At 46.6% G+C, this 11679-nt stretch overlaps 1 protein-coding gene across 1 annotated transcript in view; it reads right to left on the reverse strand.

Annotated features, from left to right (window-relative positions):
- The window catches only part of PIP5K1B (phosphatidylinositol-4-phosphate 5-kinase, type I, beta), a 111107-nt gene that overhangs the window by 52491 nt on the left and 46937 nt on the right, over positions 1-11679 (reverse strand). The window contains exons 4-5 of the mRNA XM_006863831.1: positions 10083-10235; positions 8517-8816 (exon numbers count right to left, since the gene is read on the reverse strand). Of these exons, the coding sequence (XP_006863893.1) occupies positions 8517-8816; positions 10083-10235 (453 nt within the window). The remainder of the gene's footprint in view (positions 1-8516; positions 8817-10082; positions 10236-11679) is intronic.

The raw sequence follows: 11679 nt of genomic DNA on the forward strand, positions 1-11679 counted from the left end.
TAAACTTTCACTCAATCCACAATAAAAACCTTAAATTAAAAAAAAAAGAGTATGGCAGCTTCCAACAGAAGAGGAGACAGACCTCAGAGACTTCGTGGGCTTGGTTCCACATGACCCCAGCCAAGCAAGTATCTCAATATGCATATAAAAGTTACATCAATACTATCCTGTAGTTTATGAAGTGTGTAATACCATGATTAAAAAGGAACCCTAGGTGTTGGGCTGCTAACTGCAAGGTCAGCAGTTCAAATCCACCAGCTGCTCTGTAGGAGAAAAATGAGGGCTTTCTGCTCCCATAAAGAGTCACAGCCTCAGAAACCTATACAGGGGCGCTATGAGTCAGAACTACCTTGGTGGCATACCACCACCACGATTAAATAGTTTGAAGTATTGCAACTTTACCAAGATGCAACACAGAGGCAGGGAGCGAGTCCTCTTTGGAAAAATGGCGCCTGCTAAGCGTAATCAAGGGAAACGGAATAAAACGAGACATACCTGCAAACACTTGCTTATCACCTGGTATAGCCACTGCCCTCGGACACACTCGTCCCAGAGAACTGATAACTGCTACTCTCACAGAGCCACACCATCGTCCACAGAATTAAAAATCCAAACAGGCACCCACCCACAGGTTCTTTAGCGAATGGCAAACAGTTGCCCCAATGCCCAGCATCTTGCAAAACTCCACACTATGAAGCACCCCTCACCAGTGATACAAAAACGAATCATCCATATACACAACGATTTGGGTGGATCGCCAAGGAATTGTGTCGTTGTTGTTGTTAAGTGCCGTCGCGTCGACTCCAACTCCTAGCGACCCTGTACAGGGTTTCCAAGCAGCTGCTGGTGGGTTTGAACCACCGACCTTGTGGTTCGCAGTCCAGTGCTGATCCTAGAGTGCCACAGCAGGAGTCCTTACTAAGCCACAAAAGTCAACATCACAGGCCACAGTGGTGCTTCCGGAATTTGCACTGGACCCCAAAGTTGGTTTGAATTGCAAGGTGGGTGGTTCAAACTCACAGCCGCTCCTTGTTAAGTCCTATATAGGATCGCTATGAGTGGGGACCGACTCCACGGCACTTAATTTACGATGATGCTGAGTGAACAACAGATGAGTATCAGTCAAGGCTGGGGGTCTGAGGGAGGGAGGGAGCTTTGGCTGTAGGAGGGGACCCTTGGGAAAGGACTGAGTGGTGACCTTGCTGGTGAGCACATAGCACAGAAGCACACACATGTGCTCCCACAAAGGAGCTCCTGTAAATCTCGTCACATCTAAAGAAGGTCGGTGGAATGTGCTCGTGTCAATTTCCCGGTTGTGATATTTTACTTCCGGGATGCAAGAAGTGACAGGAAGGGTATTCGACAACTCTGTCTTCTCTCCATCTACAGATGAGTATTGTTCCCGTGGAAACGGGGAGATGAATTGCTCACAAGGGCTGAGCAGTAGCAGACGGTAATAGCCTCCAGCAGACACAACAGTTGAGCTCTCACTGCAACGGGCAAAACAACCCGGGTGCAAGTGGGTCCGCACAGTGCAAACCCGTGTGGTTCTTGAGAAGAGAACAGCTGAAATTTAAGCATCATCCCCAAAGAGAAACACAGCTTTTCTATGAAGCTGGAAACTTGGTTTTTCCTCGCCAAATTGATAATGCAACCAACATATATTTTACAGAGAGAAAGAGAAGAGCCTGTTAAAACTAGATGCAAACATTTTAGGACTCAACAAAATTATACCCGCGGAGGTAAGCATTAGCCGAGTGGGAAATTAAGTTTTACACGTAGCATGGTTGCAGATCTGCCTACAGCTGCTAAGACTCAGTCTGTAAACTTGCATTGTTCGAAGTAACCTTCCAGTTTCTGCACCAAACGTTTTGGTATTTTTCAAAGATTTGGTATTTTTCAAGAGACTGGAAAGTTACTAATTTTTTTGTGATTGTAGTCATTTGTATGAAACAAGAAAATGGGCTCAACACTTGTTAAAACACTGCTAACTTTGCTGCTCATCCACTAAATGACAATAAGCTAGCCATTTAGGGGTGGCGCTGTAGGATAAGCACTGGACTGCTAACCACAAGGTTGGCGGTTCAAATCCACCAGCCTCTTCTTGGAAACCCTCTACAGGGTCACTCTGAATCAGGACCGACTAGAAGGCACTTAATGACAACAAATGACATCGTTGTTTGAACCAGCCTAGTGGTGCAGAGCATTAACCTGCAGTATCACACCTGGCGGTTAAGTCTGACTCCCTGGAAGAACGTGTTGGTGGTTTAGAGGGGTAATAAACATCATCTTAAGGTTGTTTTTTTCCCCCCAAAGAATCACCGATAACTATGGCAGGATGCAATAATTTAGTAAATTCATTCACTGTTGTGGGACTTTTCATAGTCTTCATAGTTAAGTTACATCAGAAATCCTTGTACTCGATTATCAATGAGTAATTCCCACAGAAACAGTTTCTAATTGTGCTCTCTGAGCTGACTGCAGCAATTTCCCATTTACGAGCATTGTTGTCATCTGGCACACTTGTTGCTTGTCTGCAATAACTCCCTCAGGTGATGCAGCTGCAGAATGCCAAGGAAGGAACCTGAGCAGCTGGGGAGACCATCACCCAGAGGCCACGGGAACAAGCACCCAGAATAGTGTCCAGTGACTGTTTACAATACTGCTTCCGTGAATTCAAATACAAACATACTTTTGTAAAACAAAACCTAACCAAACCCGTTTCTCTGGAGTCAGTTCCGACTCACAGTGACCCACGTGTGTCAGAGTAGACCCGTGCTCCCTATTCTCTTAAGCTGTGACCTTTCAGAATCGAATCATCACTACGTGGGGTTTGGATTTCTAGAGTCGAAGATTTAACCATGCGTGCCATCCGGGGACTCCTAAATGACTCCCAACATCAAGTGATTCAAAATAGAGATCGGCTGCTTTATTACATTCTTGGAACCCTTAAATTCTCATTTATTAAATCGGCCAGGCTTTGTAGTTGTTCTAAGTGCCATTGAGTCGGTTTTAACTTATAGTAACCCTGTATAGGGTTTGTGAGGAGCAGCTGGGATTTGAACCACCAACCTTGCAACTAGCAGTCCAATGTCTAGCCCACACCACCAGGCAATGTCGTAAAACTGGATATTCCCTTTAATAGAACTGAAGCTACAGCTATCCTACCTAACTAGCTGCTGGTTTGAGCCTACAAACTGCACCTCAGGATGAAGGTGAGGCTGTCAGCTCCCTTGAAGATTGACAGCTTCAGGAGCCCTGTACAGGGTCGTTATGAGTTGGAACCGACTTGATGGCAGTTAACAACGACAACCAGTTGTTGATGAGTTGATTACAACCATAGCAACTTCATAAGGATCAGAGTAGAACTGTGCTCCATAGGGTTTTTGATGATTGATCATTTGTAAATAGATCGCTATGTCTTTCTTCTGAAGCACCTCTGGGTAGATTTGAACCTCCAACCTTTCAAAAAGCAGATGAGTGCCTTAACCATTTGTACTATCTAAGGACTCCTGCAACACAGTGAGGTACACCAAAGGTACAACGAGGTACACAGTGAGCTACACCAAAGGCACAACGAGGTACACAGTGAGGTACACCAAAGGCACCTAGGAGAGTTTCTTGGAGGCATATATAGAAACCTGGCTCTCCCTATAATCAGTTTACTGTGTTCACTCATTTGGTAGTGGTGGTGGTGGTGTGCCATGGAGTCGGTTCCGACTCATAGCGACCCTGTACAGGGTTTCCGAGGCTGTAAATCTTTATGGGAGCAAAAAGCCTCATCTTTCTCCTGCATGTTCACTCAAGTGCATATCCCAATAAACATATAACAATGCGTCTTTTACTTACTGCTGGAAATCAAAGAGCACAGCCTTCAGTATGGGCTGCACCTCAATGTAAAGAAAACAAAAACCCTCACCACTGGACCAATAAACAACATTCTTATCAATGGAGAAAAGATTGAAGTTGTCTAAGACTTCATTTTGCTCGGATCCACAATCAACACTCATGGAAGCATCAGTCAAGACATCAAATGACATACTGCATTAGGCAAATCTGCTGCACAAAATATCTTTAAAGTGTTCAAGAGGAAAGATGTCAGTTTGAGAACTGAGTTGTACCTGACCCAAACCATGGTATTTTTAATAGCCTCATATGTATTTGAAAATAGGACGATGAATAGAGAATACCGTGAAAAAATCAATGCATTTGAGTTATGATGTTTAGAGAAGAATTTTTAAAGTACCATGGACTACTAGAAGAACAAACAAATCTGTGTTTGAAGAAGTGCAGCCAGAAGCCAGGATGGCCAGACTTCGGATGCATGATCAGGAGGGACCAGTCCCTGGAGAAGGACATCATGCTTGGTAAAGTGGAGGGTCAGTGAAAAACAGGAAGACCCCCAATGAGATGGATTGGCACGGTGGCAGCAGCAATGAACTCAAGCTTAGCAGTGATTGCATGGGTGGTAGGTACATGACCACATGATGCTTTTGTTCTGTTGTGCATAAGGTCGCTATGTATCAGAGCCGACTTGATGGCATCTAACAGCAGTAACAAGACGGCCTTCTCCAGGGCCCGATGCCTCCTGATAACACGTCCAAATCATCACCTTTGCTGCGGAGGAGCCTCTGATAGTCTATGATACTCTCAATAGTCTCCTCCAAAACCATCAACTCAAATGCATCAATTCTCTATACTCTTCCTTATTTACTGTCCAACTTTCACATGCATATTAGGTGACTAAAAAGACCCTTAGTCCTCAAAGTGACACCTTTGTTCTTGAACACTTTTGGGGTCTTGTGTAGCAGATTCACTCACTCAATCCAAAGTCGTTGGATTTCTTCACTGCTGCTTCCATGTACTTATCTGTTTCCATGAAGATGACAGCCTAGAAAACCCCATGGGCTGGTCCTGTCGGGTCACTGCGGGTCAGAACTGACTCGACAGCAGTAGGTTTGGTTTGGGATAAAGAGGAAGAGAAAGGAGGACACACTGGGTTCAGGTCATGGAGTCGGGCAGCTGGCTGCATGGCAGTGTCCCTGAAGTCCCCAAGCCCAGGGAGGAGCAGGTTTCAAATCTGCTGCACCTCCAGTGGGAACCACAGGGGATGGTTTTAACAAATCCTCCTTCCTGTGTTTTGATATAAGTGACAAGTGAGGTTAATAAGTGTGTCCCAGGGCCAAGCTCAGCATTGGTGTAGACTGTATCACACCAGGCAGGGGATCAGTCAAGAGAAGGGTCTGGTTCTTTACCTCTCCCTTCCCAGACACAGGAGCCCTAGTGGTACAGGCGTTACAAGGTTAGCTGTTCAAATCCACCAGTCACCTGTTGGGAGCAGGATGAGGCTGTCTGTTCCTGTGACGATTTACAGCCTCAGGAACTCTAAGGAGCAGCTCTACTGTCCAGCAGGGTCACTATGAGTCAGAATGGACTTGACTGAAGTGGATTTCATTTTCCCCATACACAACACATAGGGACACCAACGACTGTGAGGAAGACGCGGGGACGCCATGCTTTGTTCTGCTTACGTAGTGAGTGTTGCTAGGAGCTGGAGCTGACTCCATGGCAGTGGATTGGACTAAGGTCTCGTAAAAAAGGCGTCTTGGTGGTGCAGTGGGCTAAGCATTGGATTGCTAACCATAATATCATTGGTTCAAACCCATAAGCTGCTCTTCGGGAGAAAGATGTGGCAGTCTGCTCCCATAAAGTGTCACAGCCTGGGGAGCCCTAGGGAGTTGTTGGCCCCCGTCCTGTAAGGTCTCCATGAGTTGGAATTGCTTCGACAGCAGTGGGATTGTTTCTCTTAAACCCTGAAGCAGGTCAGATGCCAGGAGTGGCAGAGACGTAGCCTCAGAATGCCTCTCTACACTTGACTTTTAACAAGAAGTTACTACAACCCCAAACCAGAACCAGTCCACTGCTACCGAGCTGATTCCAATGTACAGCGACTCTATATAGGGTTTCCAAGGTTGGAAGTCTTTACGGGAGCAGAAAGCCTCTTCTTTCTCCTGAGGAATGGCTGGTGGGTTTGAACTGCCAACCTTGAGATTAGCAATCCCATGCTTCCTCCACAGTGCCACCAGAACCATACACCTTAAAAGAGGCATTGGCCCGGGATCCTCCAGTCTTGGGCTCAGGAGACGTGAGTGGACTGAGGAACCCTGTACAGACGCAGAAATGTGCGGTTGCAGAAGATGGCAGAAAAAGACTCCCCACGTTCCATGTTCCAAACGTGGGTGTGCCGTTTCTTCCGTGCATTTATTAAGAAAACCAGGAATCAGACACCACTGCTGTCTGAATAGGTCTGCTGGACACATTTTATTAGTATTCATTTGCTTGCTTCTCATGGTCCCGCCCTCATTTTCTCAGAAAATGAGAAGACAAGAGAAAGCCTTAGGGCAAAGCTATATAGTTCAGAGAGGTGTGGACTCTGCCACTGGACAAGGGTCTTCACCTCAGTGGACACTACTGACTTCAAATGTGTGAAGAGCTACCAAGAGGAACATTCAAGTCTTTGCCTGGCCGGGCAGACTGTAAGAATGCAACATGTAGAAAGGGCTGTGAAGTGATGTTTTTATCAATGATGAAAATGACACCATGGATGCCTTTTTGTGCACCAGTGCTAGTGTGGCACTGTGGGAAAAGCACCGGATTGAGAAACCACGAGGTCGGCAGTTCAAACCCAGCAGCCGCTCCTCAGGAGACCTACTCCCATAAAGATTGACAGCCTCGGAAACCCTATACAGGGTCACTATGAGTTGGAATCCACTCAACTGCTGGGAGTGAGTTGAGTTTATAATGGGGAGAAAACCCAGAAACGGGAGGATAGTGTTACTCAAGTGCGTCACTGGGAGGTACACACAGTCAACATGCTCATCTGTTCACCAAAAGGTAGCAAGTTCAAATCCATCCAGGGGCACCTCAGAGTAAAGCCCTAGCCATCTACTGTGGAAAAGTCAGTCACCAAAGTGCCATGGTGCGCAGTTCTACAATGACACACGTGGGGTCACCATGACTTGGGAAAACTAGACAGCAACTGGGTTTGGGGCTCTGGTTCCTTAAAGGGAATTTCTACCTTGTCCATTAAACAGGAGGTTACACTGTTTTCCTCATTGCAAGTGAGCTGGGGTCGGGCAGAGTAGTGCATCCCTGCAAAGATGTCGGTCACCTGTCCAGGCCAGAGCTCTGTGAGTGCCATCCCTGGTCCCTGTCCCCACACAGCCCTGCAGCCCTGGGTGCCACCTCCCACCATGCTTACCCCTCTTCCACACCCACTGCCCCCTCCACTAGGCTTAACTGAGTAGCCGGACCTTCCTCCAAGTGACATTCCTGAGGCTTTATTAAGCCATCTGTTAGCAGCCATCAGACTTGTAGCCTCGCAGCTTTTCACCAAAAAGACTTGTATTTGCACGAGGTCAGATAAAGCGTAACTACATTGATTTCACTTTTCTAAACTAACCAGACTGCTGACCGTGAACTTCAGACTCTACAACCTGGAACGGCCCCTTGTCACTCAGACGATAGGAACCACCTTCAGCACACGCACTCTTCCCTGAACGTTCCCGCGCGCATGCACACACCAGTCCCATTGGAGGAAGCTTACTTTGCCCAAGATTATCTTGCAAATCACTGCACGAAGCCTACCTTCTTTTTCCTCTATAACTACCTTCTCCACAGGGGATGGTGAAAAGAAAACAACTTTCCAGATGTGTTTTATCAAAGAAGGTAACTTTAAAAAAACAAACAAGAAAGCTTTTATCAAATTGGTTCGGACTCACCGGTGACCCAACTACATCTGTCAGAGTAGTACTGTGCCCCCCAGGGCTTCCAACGGCACATTTTTCAGAAGCAGATCACCAGGCCTTTCTTCCAAGGTACTTCTGGTTGGAACAGAACCTGTCACCTTCCAGTTAATGGGCGAGTGTGTTAGCAGTTTGTACCCCCAGGGACTCTGCAAGCGACTTTGCTTATTGGTAAACTCGGGCAGTGCTTGTTGAGTGCTGTTGAGTCAGTTCTGACTTGTAGGGACTCTGTATAGGGTTTCCGAAGCTGTAAATCTTTATGGGAGCTGAAAACCTCATCTTTCTCCCATGGAGTGGTTGGTAGATTCGAACTGCTGACCTTGTGGTTAGCTGTCTAACACGTAAACCACTATGCTTCCAGGGTTCCTTTATTTGTAAACTCTACTGGCACTGTGGGTTAATGCTCTGGACTACAAAGTCAGTGTGAACTATAAGGTTGGCGGTTCAAGGTCATCAGCCACTCCTCAGAAACCCTCTGCATGGTCACTATGAGTCGGAACCGACTCAACACCACAACAACAGTGAACAGATTCTAGAGAACTCTCTTATGACTCACCAATGGCATCAACCCCAGAGAAGCATGGATCAGCATGGGAATGGGGCCAAAAGAGATTCCGCCTGTCCTCAAGTCTGCGCTTTGGGTGGCTGTTGGCCCAGGGTGGCACTGTCACAGCTGACCCTTCATGGGAGCCCAGTGGGAGCATTTCTTACCCGGCAGTCTCTCTGGAGCGTTTTCATCAGCGCGTTGTACGTCTCCGTATCGAAATACAGCCCTTCGCGCATGTCCTGGAGGAAGTCCAAGTCCTTGAAGGTGGGGTTTGACTTCTCTCGCTCCTTCCGCGATGCTCTGCGCTTATAGGTCGAGCCTTTGAGGTCGTAGGTGAAGTGCATCTTCAAGGCGCGAGGCAAGACGTTATTCATCACCACGATGCGGATGTTGATGCCGCCGGACTGCATGCAGTAGAGTCCGTAGAACTTGGGTAAGAGGGTCCTTGGGTTCTGGTTTAAATTCTGAAAGTAGGAAAACAGGGAGATGTTTAAAGTGGTACATTTTTATGCTTCATGAAAAACAGACTTTCATGCTGATACCATCATTAGAAACTGGATGAAACCGTCTTTGTTACGTTGCAACAATGTTGCCGTTTCTTATTTCTGCACGTCATCACTGGAAATAAACTAAGGGCACTGAAAATTGGCTACATTGAAAAGGCACATCATTCCCAAATTGGCCCCAGGGAGAAGTGGGTCAGTGGTTCCACTGAATGAACACGTGGCAGTCAGCTTCTCTACAGATGACAGTCTGGGAAACCATGTGGGGCAGTTCTTGTCTATCCCACAGGGCTGGAACTGACTCTAAGGCAAGGGGTCAAACTGGGCAAAAAAGAGCCTGGTATCAGCGTGGTCACTGTCTCAGGCAGCTGGAGAGGAAGTGGGCTGCTGTGAGTAAAGGAGTCTGTTAGACTTGAATAGCCTCTGAAGACCTGGCCCTCCAAAATGGCCGGACCAAGACACAACCCCAACATCACCACCAAGGCTGCACATCTTCCTTCTCTCTTCACTGGGGCTGAATATTAGCAAACTTCAAAAGGTTAACTATAAATAGTACAATCGGTGAAAAATGGAAACTTCGTTTTTAAGACGTGGAGGTTCACGGGTTGCTGTAAAAATGTACCAGTTTGATACAGTTTGGCTTCTTTGTATCCCCCTGGCAGTGGACCCTAAATTGGAAGGTGCAGCTGTTAAGAAGAGCTGATATTGAATATGTGTTGTTTATAGAACCTGGGGCATCCTAGTCACGCTGTAAGCTGAGCGCTGCATTGCTAACCACAGGTAGGTACCTTCTTGAGGCGACCAGCTGAATTCTGTTCAGGTTAAGAATTAAAGTGTCAGAAACCCTGGTGTGGCTCTGTGGGTTAATGTGTCAGACCCACAAAATCGGGATGAACCACAAGGTTGGAGGTTCAAGCTCACCAGCTGCTTCTCGGAAACCCTATACAGGGTCACTATGAGTCGGAACTGACTTGACAGTACTTAACAATAACAGCGTGAACTGACGATAAAGCCGCTAACAACAGTAATAGTGCCGTGGGCACATCAGTAAAGCACTTGGCTGTTATCCTAAAGGCTGACAGTTGGAATCCATCAGCTGTTCCATGGAAGAAACAGAACGCTCCACAGAGAGGACAGCCTTGGAAACCCTAAGGGGCAGGCCGCTGTGAGTCAGGACTGGTTTGGGGTTTTGTTATTTAGCAGCATTCACGGCATGCACTGACTCACCATGTAGTAACCTGGCAGGAGCTTTTGTAGGAACTCCGCTTCTTTGTGTTGGACGGTCTTGATGATGAACTCGTCATCGCTGGTCACAAAAAACAAGGACCCACTGGCCCCAGGGTTGGACAGCTCGATGAGCGGCTCACTGCAGATGGAGAACTGAAAGGGAAAAGTAAGACAAGCTTAAAACCAGGAGCCCTGGCTTTCCTGAAAGCCACAAACAATTCCCATCTTCTACCTTCTTTCCCTCCTCCCTCCAGCCTCGCATCTTTTACTGTGCTTTTAGCAAAGGTTTCAAGGCAAGTTTGGTTCCCATTTGACAATTACACAAAGTGGATCTGAGCCATTGGTTCCTTCTTTCCCAATGTGCCAGCTTCCTCATTCACTTCCTGCTGGAGGTGGTTCCTTCCCCGTCCCCGGTCATCTGCGCTTTAGAGTCAGCATTGACCCTTCAGTCTCACAGGGATGATTTTTATTTTTTATTGTGAACTGAATGATAGTTTACATGGGAGAACATTGGTTTTACACCATCGTTTCACTGCATTGATTACAATCTCCTCCATGCATCACCATTTGAAAGTATTTGCTTCTATTCCCTCTTTTTTTTTTTTTTTTTTTGTGTGTGTGTGTGTGTGTGAATGTACACAAAAACACTCAGGAATATTTATAATTTAAACAACCAAAGAGCACCTCCTGCAAACCTGCCTCCTGGCTGCCTGTACTCGGTCCCTCTCTTTCCATGAGTTTAGAGTCCTCAGCTGCTCCCTCTCTCCATGTCCCCATCTCTGCCTTCATCTCCGGTGTTGCTGCTTCTCTGAATAGGGTCCCGCATTCTGCTTGTGCTCTTCTCCCTTGATGGTCCTAGGGTCCTCTGTTCCTGGACTGTAAGATTAACTACTTCCCCATTTTTGTTACAAAACTTCTACCTTTATTGTGACAGTCACAATTAGTTGGGATAACAATTACTCACTATTGAATCACCCATCTCTCAGAGATGAGTTAAAAAAAAAAAAAAATCATTTACGAGCCAATCTGTTACTTAGCGTTAAAAGGGGGTAGTTACGGTTTGGAGTCCTGGTGTGGCATGTAGGACAATGCACTGGACCGCAAGATTGCTTTGAACCACAAGGCTGGCCATGCACACTCACCATCTGCTCCTTGAAAACCCTATAGGGTCACTATGAGTTGAAACCAACTCAATGGCACTTAACAACAACAACAACAACATAGTTTCGGTTCAGGATTTTTGGAATATCTCAGGGCAATAGTCTCAGTACTCTAGTCTCAACTGGACCAGCAGTCTGGACTTTGGAAGAATCTGAGGTTCTGTTTCATATTTTTTCTCCCTTTCATTCAGAGCCCTTGCAACTTGGTCTTGATCAGAATGGTCATTAGAGGTAACTGGGCACCATCTAGTTCTCTAGGTCTCAGAATAGATGGAGTTCAAGTAACAAGCCTTTTGTCTTGTTCTTCTTGCTGGTCAGCATCGGAACCCAGGCTCTTGAACGAGTGTAGACAAGCCAGGAAAACACAAAGGGCCATCAGACCACTGGTGGAGTGCTGGGAGAACCAAGGGGGAGCACAGGGCATTGGCTGGTCCATG

Source organism: Chrysochloris asiatica, unplaced genomic scaffold (genome assembly GCF_000296735.1).
Source record: "Chrysochloris asiatica unplaced genomic scaffold, ChrAsi1.0 scaffold00056, whole genome shotgun sequence".
Lineage (NCBI taxonomy): Eukaryota > Metazoa > Chordata > Mammalia > Afrosoricida > Chrysochloridae > Chrysochloris > Chrysochloris asiatica.